Source organism: Chiloscyllium plagiosum, unplaced genomic scaffold (assembly GCF_037043375.1).
Source record: "Chiloscyllium plagiosum isolate Xiang-an unplaced genomic scaffold, Cpla_swu_hap1 HiC_scaffold_14, whole genome shotgun sequence".
NCBI classification, from domain to species: domain Eukaryota; kingdom Metazoa; phylum Chordata; class Chondrichthyes; order Orectolobiformes; family Hemiscylliidae; genus Chiloscyllium; species Chiloscyllium plagiosum.
The window spans coordinates 39,337,683-39,353,730 of record NW_028270152.1 but is presented as its reverse complement, the minus strand read 5'-3'; the positions used below and the strand labels follow the sequence as shown (position 1 = coordinate 39,353,730).

General features: G+C 37.9%; 1 protein-coding gene across 2 annotated transcripts in view; it reads left to right on the top strand.

Annotated features, from left to right (window-relative positions):
- Positions 1-16,048, top strand: part of dnah12 (dynein, axonemal, heavy chain 12) — a 284,710-nt gene that overhangs the window by 214,815 nt on the left and 53,847 nt on the right. For both annotated transcript variants that reach the window (XM_043708118.2, XM_087994328.1), the window contains 7 exons: positions 1,111-1,352; positions 4,287-4,434; positions 4,787-4,932; positions 7,407-7,621; positions 8,730-8,922; positions 12,118-12,310; positions 15,654-15,826. In XM_043708118.2, the coding sequence (XP_043564053.1) occupies positions 1,111-1,352; positions 4,287-4,434; positions 4,787-4,932; positions 7,407-7,621; positions 8,730-8,922; positions 12,118-12,310; positions 15,654-15,826 (1,310 nt within the window). The remainder of the gene's footprint in view (positions 1-1,110; positions 1,353-4,286; positions 4,435-4,786; positions 4,933-7,406; positions 7,622-8,729; positions 8,923-12,117; positions 12,311-15,653; positions 15,827-16,048) is intronic.

The following is a 16,048-nucleotide window of genomic DNA, read 5'->3' as shown; positions in this document are numbered from 1 at the left end:
CCAGGTCCCTGGCGCTGTGAGGCAACAGTGTTAACTACTGAGCCACCAACTTAAGAGTTATGATTTTCTTTATTCCAGCTATGTATGTACCTTTCCCAAAAGTAGTAAATTAATCTAGCTATTTATGTATAGATTCTTCCAGTAGGTATTACTGACAATTTATAACTTTACTGTGTTGTCACTTTTATTTACAATTATTAATAAATTACAAGAGTTTTAAAAAATACTCCAAAAAAACTTTTGAAAAAAGTGAACAAAATACCCATCAATGAATTATTTTACTGTTTCTCTATGACACTTTTCAAAACATTTGCCAGATTGAATAGTAGATCACTCTCTCCCTCCTGCTGCTTCGTCTTCATTCTTGTGTTTTTTGAATTTTGGATCTTTTTGGATTTTAATCTGCCAGTTATTTCAACCTTCATTGCGATGAATCCCCCTCCTTACCAAATTCTCAAATGCATATTCTTTGACTAGCTGCCTCAGTGGCAAGTTGCTCTAACCATCCTACTTACTTTGTCAGTTCTTATTTTTTTAATTTGTCTTTGGTTTCTCTTACACAGAGAGCAGTGAGGCTCAGTGATTGAATATATTCAAAACTGAGTCTGATGAATTTTTGATATATTCAAGGGTTGTGCGGGCAAGCAGGAAAGTGAAGTTAAGACTACAATCAGATCAGCCATGGTCTTATTGAATGGCCTCCTCCTACTCCTATTTATTATGCTTTTAAGCTGTGGTTCTTACCTTTACCCACTTTTCAGATATGAAGCCGAACCGATGTTGGGCATCTCTCTGGTGTGCACTCATGCCATGCATCTGGCATTCTGAATAATAATAGACACTGACTGCACTTCATTATGCCTATTAGGCATATAGTGCTCATAGAGGAAAATTGGCTGTGAATTTGTCCCTGCATCAGCCACTTCCATTCTTGACTAAAGGAATTTATCTAAACCTCTCCTTACTTTCATCATTGAAATTTTAATTAATTACTCTTTATTATCTTAATTTTTGAACTTCAATGGAATTTTTCTCTCTTTTTCAGTAAATACAAATATTGCAAGTGGTGCAATGATTAAATAAAAATGGTCTATGACAATGTGATTTCAGGTTGTTGCTCCAAAGAAGGCTCGTTTGAATGAAGCACAGAAATCCTTGGCTGAGACGATGGGAATTCTAAACCAGAAGAGAGCTGAGCTTAAAGAAGTTGAAGATCATCTTGCTGATCTAAAGAAAACATTTCAAGATAAAACTGAGGAAAAAGCACAACTGGAATTCCAAGTAGACCTGTGTGCCAAAAAGCTGGAGCGAGCAGAGAAATTGATTGGAGGACTAGGGGGAGAAAAATCAAGGTTAGTTTCTAAAGCACATAGGTTCTCACTAGCTTGCTAAGATATTAGATTAAGGTGATGGTACAATATAATTGTGGTAGTGAAGGGCTGCTTTTCAGACTTGGAGGCCAGTGACCAGTGGAGTGCCACAAGGATTAGTGCTGGGTCCACTACTTTTCATCATTTATATACGTGGTTTGGAGGTGAACACAAGAAGTATGTTAGTAAGTTTGCAGGTGACACCAAAATCGGAGGTATAGTGAACAGCGAAGAAGGTTACCTCAGAGTACAACAGGATCTTGAACAAATGGGCAAATGGGATGAGGAGAGTCAGATGGAGTTTAATTTAGATAAAAGTGAGGTGAAAAGTGGAAAAGCAAACCTTAGCAGGACTTATGCACTTAATGATAAGGTCCTAGGGTGTGTTGTGAACAAAGAGACCTTGGAGTGCAGGTTCACAGTTCCTTAGATAATATAGTGAAGAAGGCATTTGGTATTTTTTCCTTTATTGGTCAGAGTATTGAGTATAGAGTTGGGAGGTCATGTTGCGGCTGTAAAGGACGTTGGTTAAGGCACTTTTGAAATATTGCGTGCAATTCTGTTCTCCTTCCTATCAGAAGGATGTTGTGAAACTTGGTAGGGTTCAAAAAGGATTTACAAGAATGTTGCCAGGGTTGGAGGATTTGAGCTATGGGGAGAGGCTGAACAGGCTGGAGCTGTTTTGCCTGGATTGTCAGAGACTGAGGGATGACCTTATAGAGGTTTATAAAATCATGAGGGACATAGATAGGATAAATAAGAGAAAGTATTTTCCCTGGGGTGGGGGAGTCTAGAAGTAGAGGGCATAGGTTTAGGGTGAGAGGGGAAAGATAAAAAAAAGGACCTAAGGGGCAACTTTTTCACGCAGAGGTTGTGCGTATATGGAATGAGCAGCCAGAGGAAATAGTGGAGGCTGATACAATTGCAGTATTTAAAAGGCATCTGAATGGGTATATGAATAGGAAGGGTTTAAAGCGATATGGGCCAAATGCTGGCAAATAGGACTTGATTAGGTTAGGATATCTAGTTGGCATGGACGAGTTGGATCAAAGGGTCTGTTTCAATGCTGTACATCTCGATGACACAATGATTGTAATTGTAGAACCAATTATCAGTCTCTGCCCACTCTCATTCAACCACAGGTGTAGCAGTAAGGCATTTTGTGACTATTGAGGTATCAATATTTTCAAATTTCTTGCCTTGCGATGAGAACCAGGAGGGGAAGTAGAAGAGTAAAAAGGGATGTGATGTGCTTGAAAAAGACATGCTAGTTGCAGTGTCTTAGCAAGTCAGGGTTGGAACCTCCGCAAAACAAATTAAATTAAATTTAACTAGCTGTTCGCTTGCATTTCTTAAATAAATATAATTTTGAGCCATAGAGCATAGAAACAGACCCTTTGGCCCACCATTTCTATGTTGAGCAAACTCCAAACTACATTAATCCATCTACCTACACTTGGTCCATAGCTTACTATTCCTTGATGAGAATGTGCTGGTGTTGGATTGGGGTGGACAAAATTAAAAATCTCACAACACCATGTTATAGTCCAACAGGTTTATTCAGAAGTACTAGTTTTCAGAGCGTTGCTCCTTCATCTGGTAGCTAGCTACCTGACAAAGAGCAGCTTTCTGAAAGCTAGTCCTTCCAAATAAACCTGTTGGACTATAACCTGATGTTGTGTGATTTTTAACTTACTACTCCTTGGCAAGTTCAGTACTCATCTAGATGCTTTTTAAATGTTGCAGGAGTATCTGCCTTATTGTCCTCTCAGGCAGTATATTTCATATAGCTACGACCTTCGGAGTGAAAAAATTATTTTTCATAACTCATCTAAACCACTTGATCTTCTCCTTAAGCATATGTCATCTGGTCTTGGAAATATCTGCCATGAGGAAGAGATTCTCACAATCTACTCTACTCCACTCATAATTTTGTATACTTCAACCAGATCCCCCTCAGCATCCTCTGCTCCAGGGAAAACAAACCCAGCTATCTTATCTCTCCTCATAATTGAGACTTTGCATCCCATGCAACATCTGATGAATCTCCTCTGTACTCTCCAGTGCAATTACGTCCTTCCGATGGTGCGGAGATAAGAACTGAGCACAGTATTCCTTCTATGGCCTAACCAATGTTTTATATTTCTATGTTCCTAGATTTCTTTGCTCCTAGAATCAATGCCCTGGCTAATGAAGGCAAGCATCCTAAAATCTTTCTTCACCACCCTGTCTATCTGTGCTGACATGTTTATGGATCTTTGGACTAGAGCACCAAGGTCCCTTTGTTCCTCAGTACTTCCTAGGGACCTACCATTTATGATATATGTCCTTCCCTTATTAGACCTGCCAAAGTGCATCACTTCACACTTATCACATTAAATAAATATAATTTTGAGCCATAAAGCATAGAAACAGACCCTTTGGCCCACCATTTCTATGTTGAGCAAACACCAAACTACATTAATCAATCTACCTATTTACCAATATCAAACTGTCGCCTGAGACTGTCTCAGTATCAACACCTCCAATTTCATATCATCTGCAAGCTTACTCGTTATACATTCTACATTCATACACAAGTCATGAATGTAAATAATAAACAGCAAGACTCCCAGCAGCGAACCCAAGGTAAACTACTGGTCATAGGCTTCCGGTTGTGAAACCATCCCTCTATTGTCACTCTTTGCCTCCTTTTCGTTAGTCAATTTTGGATCTAGTTTATCATTCTTTTTATGATTCTTCCTGATATTAGTGATAATACTGATATCATCAAAAATAAATTGGAGTCTTCAGAAAGTTTACTTTGAATCTAGTAATTAATTTGCTAATCCTTATTTAAATTAGCTTACGTACATAGAACATATATTGATTTCAATACATAAATCATTTCTGAAATGTGCTCTTGTTAACCTCTAGGTGGTCAAAGGCTGCAGATGACTTACAAAACATATATGATACCTTGACTGGGGATGTGTTAGTTTCAGCAGGTGTCATTGCTTATCTTGGAGCTTTCACTGCATCTTTTCGTCATGAATGTATTGTTGATTGGACCAACATGTGCAAGGTATTCATACTTGAATATTTCATGCCACTTTGTTGAGGCTCCAAACAGTGAAGTATATTTGTTTTTGAAATTTCATCAACTAAATCTTGATTATGTATTGCCATTTATAGATGCCTTGTTGGTTTAATATGTTATATAAATGTTGATACGTTGTATGTGTATTTGATGCTGATAAAGGATGCAGAATATTGAAACTTTTTGTAACCGGCATTAATGTCCTTCACTTTTACATTTTTCGCAGATTTTGAAGTTGTTTACAGAAATGTTCTGATTTTGTTTTTCTATTAGACTAGTAGTCTAGTTTTCTTCCTCAATAAACTTAATTAGCAGACTGTTTTTCTTATGTTCACAGTCTAAAAATATCCCATCTTCGGGTGATTTCTCACTCAGTAAGACTCTGGGTGATCCTATAACAATCAGAGCATGGAACATTGCTGGATTACCAACAGACAACTTTTCAGTTGATAATGGTGTGATTGTTAGTAACTCCAGGAGATGGTGAGTATAAATTCATCTATATGTTATGCACTAAAGGTAAATCTTAGAAACTTATGGCAAAAATCATTGGTAGTTTCATAAAGTCAACCTATTAGATAAAAGGTGGAGAGCTGTGGTCCTTTTCTCTGCCATTTCTGCTCCTATATCTTATATGTTCCTTTGTTTTTATATGTTTCTTATACTCATGTTAATTATTAGATTCATATGTGCAGTAGACCATGATTGCCAATCTGTTTACAGCAACAAACACAGCTGCTTCAAGGTTTTCAGATTGAAGTATTTGTTGCCACAGTAATCAAACTACTGTTGAACAATGCCTGAAATTTGCTTTTAGATCATTACATTTATAGATGCTTTATCAGTTCTCAAATAATGCTGCTTTAAATTGATGGAAACTTAATGGTGTAAAAAATGAATTTGCTCCCATTTTCAAGTGCAGTGTTGTGATTCAGGATAACATATCTCTATCCCATTGAGGCAGACAACACATATATTTCATGCTGCCTCCTGACTTTAATGATTGTAGCATTCAGCTAGTCCTGTGCTGCCAAGTGGTGTGTGAATGTTCAAGAAGCGGCCCAGCAGCTTTCATAGCGAACATGTTTTTCAGGAAAACTGTACTGCTTAAGGTTGTCCGGTCGCTCTTATTGTAAGGAAACTGCAGCTGACTGTTGCAGGATGTGGCTATAAGGACACCAAATAGAAAACATGCCAGAGAGAGAGATAGGACTCCCATATCATGGCTGCTGCCAGGTCAGCAGATGTCAATACAATAGTCTAGACATGGTCACCTGCATTTTATGGCTTCCCACATCATTGGGAATACTTTAACCTGGCAAAGCCATGTACTTGCTCCTTCTGCTTCTCTCTGTTTAGAGATGAGATAATAAAGTCACCTCTCCTGGCAAGCAGAGGCTCCATGACCTCTCAGGTACAGTTAAGTGTGTGTTCAGTTGATATTATATAGGGCATAGTATATATATATGTTAAAGATTTGTGTATGGAGGCCACCACCAGAGTATATATCACAATATATGTTATTGATTTATATGAAGAAACTAAGTATAATGTCTCTAGGCTTGCAGATGACACAAAGCTGAGTGACAGGGTAAAGTGTGAGGAGGATGCAGGGTAAAGTGTGAGGAGATTCATTAAATGCGATTTGGATAAATTGTGTGAGTAGGCATATGAAGTATTATGTTGATTAATGTGAGGTATCCAGTTTGGCAGCAAATACAGAAAGGCAAATTATTATCTGAGCGGTGATAGATTTGGAAAGGGCTGCCCATTGAACATCTAGACACCACTTAGCAGCACAGGACTAGCTGAATGCTAACATTATTGAAGCAAGAAGGCTGCATGAAATGTGTGTGTTGTCTGCCTTAATGGGATATGTATGTGTTAGCCTGAATCATAATGCCACACTTGAACATGGGAGCAAACTAATTTTTTAGGACATTAAATTTCCATCAATTTAAAGAAACATTATTTGAGAACTGGTAAAGCACCTATAAACGTAATGATCTAATAGCAAATTTCAATTAGATCTCTGTGTTCTTATACACCAGTCACTGAAAGTAAGCATGTAACAGTGGGTGGAGAAGACATAGTACTTTGACCTTCATTACAAGGGGAATCGAGTGCAGGAGAAGGGATGTCTTGCTGCAATAGTATAGGACTTTGGTGAGACCACACCTGAGTATTGTGTGCCATTTTGGTCTCCTTATCTGAGGAAGACTGTTCAGGGAGTGCAACTGGATATTTACCAGACTGATTCCTGGGATTGCAGGACTGATGTATGCAGTTACACTGGATCATTTTGGATTATATTCAGTTGAGATTAGAAGAATATTGTGAGATTTCATAGGAACCTAACAGGTCTGTACAGGGCAAATGCAGTATGGAAGTTCCCAGAGACTGAAAAGTTCAGAACCAGGGTTCACAGTTCAAGGATACAGGGCAGACCATTTAGAATTGAGATGAGAACAAGTTTCTTCACCCAGAGAGTGCTGAGCTGATGGAATTCACTGACACAGAAAACAGACACGGCCAAAACATTGATTGTTTTCAAGAAGGAGTTAGAAAGAGTCCTTAGGACTAAACGGAAACAATCTTATTGATTGATGGAGGAAGCCTAAAGGGCCAAATGGCCTATTCCTGCTCCCATTTTCTATGTTTCTATATATTCACTAACCAATGCATGCCAAATTGACTGAACCTGACACAAATCTGTCTGAGAGGCTATTTATTTTTTAGAACCTGTCTCGTGTTAACACCTTTTTAAGCACAGTGTGCTGATGGCTCACTGCTTTGATGGCCTTTAACTTTTGCTGGCTACATCAACACTACAAAGATGTACTTTTTAACAATAAGTGTAAGTTCAAATAATACAAATTAGACCTATGAAAAGTACTTGAATTGACTTCTTCTGTAAAGGATTAACTAAATTGTTATTATGGTTGTACTGATTACAGGCCATTAATGATTGATCCACAAGGCCAAGCCAATAAATGGGTGAGAAATTCTGAGCGTGATAATAAACTGAGTATTGCAAAGTTGACAGACTTGGATTACATGCGAACACTAGAGAATTGCATCCAATTTGGCACACCTCTCCTATTGGAAAATGTTGGTGAGGAACTGGATCCATCACTTGAGCCTCTTTTGCTCAAACAGGTTTTTAAACAAGGTATCTAACTGCTACTGTCATTTTAGAAATGGTCATCCTAACATTTGATGCAAATATTTTTAGTCCTCTACTTTGAATTACAATAGTGATTTTTTTTTCTCTGACTGAATATTCTCAATCATATAACTGCACATTTTACATTTGCATGTTTCATACTATACTTTCACTTGCTGGGTGAAGACCTTAATTTTACTTTTACTTACCTAAGGCAAAATATCTTTCTTCAAACTGACCTGGGCTGATGCAAGTAAAATTGGCAATTTTTGGTTCATATATGTCTCAGTGTGAACTCATGTATACAAACTGAATCACCATGGTATTGGTATTTGAAAGCATGAAAAAATAGCTTTGAGGATGGAGGAACTAATATCTTAGTCAAGTACCAATGATAAATGTCTCTCTTACAATTGACAGCAACCTATATGATGTGTTTTAATGCATTATGTATGTGTATCCACATGGGGTAATGAAAATAATATTGAGGAGTGATTTTTAGAACATGCTGCAGATCGCCTTCCTAATTTTGACATTTCAAATGAAGGATGTTCCTTCAACATTGCAAGGTGAAAATCCTTCCACACTTCACTTCTCAGAATCATGGGAGTACCTTCACCATATGGACATCAACTGTCAACTGTTCAAGAAAGTCATGATTTGGAGGAATCAGTGTTGGACTGGGGTGGACAAAGTTAAAAATCACACAACACCAGGTTATAGTCCAACAAATGTATTTGGAAGCACTAACTTTCAAGGCACTGCTGATGAAGAGGCACCTGATGAAGAGCCAGCACCTTGAAAGCTAATTCTTCCAAATAAACCTGTTGGACGATAACCTGGTGTTGTGTGATTTTTAACTTTGCTCAAGGTGACCTGCAACCTCAATTACAATGGCAACTACGCTGAATCATAAATACTGACATTGGCACTTTAACCTGGGAATGAATCTTCTGAAAATCAGCATGTTTGAAAAAAAAGGTTCACTTCAAAATAAGTTTGTAAAATATTTTTATGCTTGGGCTGATATGTTACATCGGGTATTGATGTTTCTTAGAAAAATGTTTTCTTGTTTGTCAAAACTTTGAAATGGTTTTCTTTCCTCTGTTTTCAGGTGGTGTGGAATCTATCAAACTGGGTGAGATAATTATTGAATATTCAAAAGATTTCCGACTCTATATAACAACAAAGCTGAGAAATCCACACTACTTGCCAGAGCTGGCAACAAAGGTTTCCCTTCTCAACTTTATGATCACTCCTGAGGGTCTTGAGGACCAGCTGTTGGGGATTGTTGTTGCTAAGGAGAGGTATATTCAGCCTTTAGAATATGTACCATTCAAAAATTCTATTTTGTTTTACAGAAGTGACAATCCAAGCTATCTGCTTTATCTTGTTTTTTTAAAACAATACTGATGCTACTACATCTAAGTATTGTGTGTGCCTGAACATACACTCTATCCCTGTGGTCCCTTGCTCCTTTTATCTCTCCTTAACTCTTCATCTCCTTTTGTTCTATAACATCTCTTTATTTATATCTGTGCACGCTAAATTCTCAAATACAGTTTTCTAATGTAGTATCTAAGATCTCTCTCTTCATATACTCATATTAGACAGGGGAATCAGAATGATTGTGAATTTTCTACTTCCTGATGTTGTGAAAATGAAAGGAGATATGAGACAAAATTGAATTTTTTCTTTCCACTCCCAGAGGAAAATCAATAGGCAGAATTTTCCTAGCTCCTTAAAGATACAGGCCATGTCAAGAAAGTTGGAAATCAGGTGAGATGTCCATCAAGGAGCTTTTCAACTTGATGGCAAGAATTCCCATTTTCCAACTGAATATTGAACGGTAAGACACTAGCAAGCTGCCAGAGGCCTATTTGTATTCATTAAAGATAAAGAGACCATAGACCCAGAGGACCATAGGGCCGCACTCTCATTCGAGAGAGTCAACTAGTGGTGGTCTAACTTGAGGGTCACCATGCCTCAGGTGAAACGAGAGGTTGAGAAGGAGAGTCCTTCATGGTAACATCGACTGGAATAGGAATTGAGCCCATCCTGTTGGCATTACTCTGTATTGCAAACCAGCCATCCAGCCTGAAGCAGCATGAGTTAACGTCTTGCTATTAATTTCAATTCATTAATATGCAGATTCCCATTCTTCATCTATTGAATGGAAACTAGACCCCACAAATTCCTGAAGTGAAAGTCAGGTTACTTGGTGAGTTCAACTTGCTGCTTGTTCCTAAGGCCCTCCATTTTTAACATCAGTCACCAACATTTCAAGTGAGGCTCTATGGACGGCAACCACATGTAACCCCCATGCATGGACATTGTCATCCTCCAAGTACCAGCCTCTCCCTCATGAGGTGGATTCAGAAGGAGAGAAAGAGAGAGTGAGTGTGGTAACAAAGGGAAAATAGTGGCACATGCCCTGGCAGATCTTATTTCTGAGCATTCTTCCAGACAGTTAAAACTCTGGTGGCAAGTTCAGATCAGGCTGGCTTACTCTGCCAGTCCCAGAGTAGGAAGATGGGTCCCTTCCATGTCCCTGCCTGAAATGTAAGGTGCCATTTTCTGCTTGTCTCTCATCTCCAAGGCAAATGACATGCACTGTGCAGGCCAGCTTCAGATTCTCAAGAGCTTGACCAGTGCACAATGGTCTTTTAAATATGCCATAAGGACCAGGAATCCCATGAGGTCACAACAATGATGTGTACTTTACCTGCAGTGAGTGGGAGAACTGACTGAGTGGGGAGCCATACTGGCACAGTGCTTGGTCAATGAGGCATCAAGCAAATCAGAAGTGTCAGATAAACACCAATGCTATGTGAAACATCATCATCTTTGCAGACCTGTTTGAAGTAACAAAAATGGTGATCCAACAATAAAGCTTTAAATGTAACATTGATGTTGGAATATGTTGAATAATAATAATTCCAAGAAGACAAACAAAGCTAAGAGATAAATGGGAAGATTAAAGATATGGAGTTCCAATAATATGTGTTTCTCAGTTGAAGTAAGCCTAAAGCTTGAACTGGTGACAGACATATGCCATAAGAAACTTGTAGCATTTTGACAATCATCAGGCAACTAACTGGTGAACAAATGAACTGATGTTACAGGTCCTGAATGTCTTCTCAGTAAACAATCTCAAAGTGCATGAGAATGTGAGACCAACTCAGCATCTACTCACATACGCAAACCGAAAGGTAACATCTAGTAGATATAAGTCCCATTGACAGCGGAGGTACTAAAAAATGGAAAGAAAGAAAAAGTCAAGGAGTCTTTCTTTGAGGAGCTGGCATCTGATGATTATACAGTACAGAAGCAGGCACTCTGAAAGCATCCCACCTCCCCTAACCTATCACCCTGCATTTCCCATAGCTAATCCAGCTAGCCTGCACATCCTCAGACACTATGTAATTTAGCATGGCCAATCATCTAACCTATATATCTTTGAACTGTGGAGGGAAATCAGTGCACCTGGAGAAAACCCACACAGACACAGGGAAAACATGCAAACTCCACACAATCACCTGAGGGTAGAATTAAACCTGGATCCCTGGTGCTATGAGGCAGCAGTGCTAACCACTGAACCACCACGCCACCTACAAGTGAAAGCTGAGGAGGCAATTATCATAGAACAGTAGAAGAAAAAATGTGATAAGGAAGAAAGGACAGAGAAAGATGCAGTTAAAGATGCCATGAGCTGACATGAAAGGACTTCATCTGGATCCTGAGAAGGGGAGAACTCCAATAAAGATACAGCAGATATGAAAGCAATGAGATGATTTGTTGGATTTATGAACAATCTAGCAAACTTCTTGTCGAATTTGTCATCAGGAGTGCTAAGCTCACTGGTAAGTATGCTGGTATACAGAACAAGAAGCAGATTTTGTTCAAATCAAAACTGTAGCAATAACAACTGGACATACCCTAGAAGCTGTCAACCTAGCAGAAACATTGAATCTGAAAAAGAAGTACCTTGTTCTGATCAAACACTCATAAAAAATCAACAGGCCCCAGGGAAGACCCATCAGCCTGGGAACAAAAGGATACCAGAAAAACTGGCAAGACTAACTTCCACGTAAATAATTGAAAGACCTGAACAGTTTAGAGATACTTGATGAAATGTATGTGCTCAAACCAATGCAAGTGGGAAGACTAGAATTATCACAGTTAGTTGTGAATGATATTTTTCTTTGTTGACCATGGATATTAGGTAACCTTAGGTACATTGTGGCTATAAATGCTAGTGCATGCAAATTTTTGTTTCTTTTAATGAAAAGAGGAATGTCTGGAGAAATATCAGTGTACATTGCATACTAACTGACTTGCTGTCATCATGTGTCCTCTACTTTTGGCGTAACTTGCTTTTACTTTAGTCTTCAGTAGCTATGAAAACACATTATTTGAAACAGTATTTTGTTTTTGTTTAAAAAATTTTATAAATATAGTAAATTTTTAAGCACAAAATTGTTTTTCATGTGCCTGACCAGACCTGAGCTGGAGGAAGAGCGGAATGCACTAATATTACAATCTGCATCCAATAAGAAGCAGTTGAAGGAAATTGAGGATAAAATTCTTGAGACCCTTGAGGGCTCTGAAGGAAACATTCTGGAAGACGAGAGTGCAATTAAAATCCTGGACTCTGCCAAAATTATGTCTAATGAGATCAGCAAAAAACAGCAGGTAGGAATCCAACAATGAGTTCTCAATACCTACATTCAATGCTTATTTTTTGGAAATCAATGTAACATGGATTTTTGTTTGAGAAACCTGTTCCTTTCATGTGAATTTTTTATCTTGCTCCATTGCATTATGGGTTACCACCAAAATGTTTATTTAATAGCATTTTAGTAATGGAGTGAGGAGCAAAATGTAGGAACAGAACAAATTTACAATGGAGAAGGAAATTATTTGGCTCATTTTATCTCTGCAATCCAAGAAAGAGCTATCTAGCCTATCCCACTTTCTAGCTCTTGGTAGGAATGGCACATCCAGTATATGTTATTTAATTTTACCTTCTACCTTTACAAGTCTTTCTGGCAGTAAGGACTCCTACCACCTTTTTTGGATAAAAGATTTCTTCTCAAATCCCCCGGAATCTACTGCCAATTACTTTAAGTCTACTACCACTGGCTTTGACTCTCTACTAATGGAAATAGTTCCTTCCTAGTCTCTCTATGAGGCCCATCATAATTTTACACACTTTATTTAAAACTCCTTTCAGCCTTCTCTGTCCCAAAGGAATCAATTCTATCCCATTCAATTTTCTGTCATTGCTAAAATTCTCCATTGCTGGCATTATCATCATCATAAATCACCACTGTGCTCTCGCTGATGCTATTGCATCCTTTCTGTAATTCAGCACTTTTGCTGTGGCTTATCGATATTTTAATATCATTCTAGCTTAATGTCCTTTTTCTTACATTTAATGCCTCATCTAATAAAGGCTAGTATCCAAATGACCTTAGCCACCTTATCTGCCTGTCTGGCTATCTTCAGAGATGTAGAGACAACCACTTCAAGGCCCCTATATTCCTATACACCTATCAGTATTCTACCATTTATTGTGTATTCCCTTGTCTTGTTCTCTTTAAATCCATTACTTCGTATTCCACTGGATTGAATTCAATTTGTTATTTTTCTGCCTACCTAAACAGTGCATTGATAATTATCTGCAGTACATACCTTTCTTCCTCACTATAAACCAGACATCCAATTTATTTTATCATCTGCAAATTTATTAATCACTCCTTTTCCATCTAAGTCTAAATTGCATTTAAAAGTAATGGAGCTAGTAGCGCATCTTGTGGAACTCAATAGGAACTGGTCTTTGACTCACATGAGCACCTGTTGGCCATTCTTATTTATTGCCTGCCACTTGAGCCAGTTTTGGATCTAATTTGCTACCTGCCCTTGGGCTCCATGGAATCTTACATTTCTGATCATTTTTTTATGTAGGAAATTGTCAAAAATGTTTCTAAACCCAGGTTGACCACATCAAGCCCACTACTGTATCCTTCCTGAATCTGTACTGTAGGTGATGCCTGACAAAACATTCGCCAAGTTAAACATAACTTCCTCCCTTTTGTATTCCAGTGCTCTTGGGAGAAAGGCTGACAATTGAGTACTCCTTGTACCTGTATCCTATGAAACATTTGTGCACCTTGACACCTTTTGTTATTCACAGTTTCGAGCCCCTCACTATTTAAAAAAAACTATTTTTGGTCCTAAATGAATTACCCCATATTTACACTTGCTTAAATTTGCCTTTGTATTTTTCTGCTCCTATCTTACTGTTCCTCCAAATTTAGTGGCACCTAAAATCTTAGATATTTAACTTGTATCCCTTCATCCATGTTACTGATGTTTATGGTAGAAGGCTGGGACTCATCGCTGGGGATCAGAATTTGTCACGTTCCAATTATCTCTACTCTCTTACATTCAAACCACTTATTAGTTCATATCCACGGTTACCTCTTACATCATGAGAGCTATGTTTTGGTGATAATTCCTTCTGCATGATATCTATGGAAGTCCTTAAGGCAATATACATGGCTCCCTGTTCATTTTGTAAATGAACTCCTCAAAATTTTAGATAGTTTAATTGGGTATAATAAATCTATATTGATGCTCATGTTTGTTTAAATTATCATTCATTACGATACCTTAAAACCAACATTAAACAGATAGGCATGTCTAGATTCACTTAACCTCCAGTCTTAAATAATAGCAACATTTCCCATTTTCTTATCAATTTCCAAATCGTTGGAGTTTTGGGATATTATGATTATTGCTCCTGCAATTTTCACACCAATTTCTTTCAAAGTCCTAATGTGCATAGCATCAAGTCCTATAGATTTATCAACATTGAGTACAAATAATTTCTTAATTTCTTTTGACAGTATCATAGTTTGATGCAGAGCACATAGAGATGAACATTTTGCAGCATCTTTTCCCTTGCTAACTCTTTGTTAGAGCCATCTAATATTTCTCCATTCCTGTTGTTTTTCTGTAGCTCTTTCATATGTATTTATCTAGTTTCCATTGGAAATGCATTATAGAATGTAACAACTTGCTGTAAATATATATTTCTTCATGTTGCCTCTGGTTCAAAACCCTTCTTGATTTTGAATATATCTATCAAATTTTGGATTTATTGTTGGATTCCCTTCTACCTCTGATATTTTGTCCTCTTCCTTTATTGTGCACTTGGATACAAATTATTCTGTTCTGCTTGCCTTGCTAACGGAGGGTATTATTAAATTGGAGAGGGTTCAGAAATGTTGCTGGGAATGTACCAGGATATTGCTGGGAATGGAAGTTTTGAGTTTTAAGTATAGGCTGGATAGGCTGGGACCTTCTTTCACTGGAACGTAGCAAGTTGAGGGATGACCTTACAGAAGTATATAAAATCATGATGGGCATACATAAGGTAAATTGCATGGGTCCTTTCCCTAACTGTGGGGGAATTCAAAACAAGGGGGCATATTTTTAAGATGAGAGGGGAAGGTTTTAAAAAAGACTGGAGAGGTAACTTTTTTACACAGAGACTGCTTTGTGTGTGGAATGAACTGCCAGAGGAAGTGGTGGATGCAACATTTTATGACATTTAAGACATTTGAGTAAGTACATGAATAGTCAAGGTTTGGAAGGAAATTAGCCAAACGCAGGCAAGTGGAACTAGTTTAGTTTGGGAACATGGTCGATGTGGACCAATCAGACTGAAGAGTCTGTTTCCATGCTGTATGACTCTATGACTCTACTTAAATTTAAAATCTTGGATTTGAATCTTACTTTTCTCTTTAAACCAAATATCAAATTAAATCATATTGTGGTCACCATTTACAGCATGGGTTTTACAGTTAGATTATCAAGTAATTCTGCTGTATTACGCATTATTAAATGTCCACTTTCTATTCCACAAAGAAGGCATGAGTGGTATTGTTAGTTATTGGTACAATTACTGCTAGATCTACAGCTATTTTACACCCTTTATTCACTTTATATTATTTATCATCTGTTTTAGATCGCTGAAAGGACTGAACTGAAGATTGCAGAATCTCGTGAAGGATACAGACCAATTGCTAAGCATTCTGCTATTCTTTTCTTCAGCATTGCAGACCTGGCCAATATAGACCCTATGTATCAGTACTCTCTGAGCTGGTTTGTCATGCTGTATGTCCACTCTATCCATGACAGGTAGGAATATCAAAATTGTAGGACATTTCAATTGTTTGACAGAATCACAATTCAATGAAGGACTGGGAGTCACCCTTCTTAAAATTAATGATGTACAGCTTAGGCATAGAGGATAAAAGAGAGGCCAGGGGTGGGCATGCATTGGAAGGAAACATTGATATCTCAGTAGTAATGGATGTTTAGAATCTTGAAAACAATAGAGTTGGAGGGAATGAGTGCATC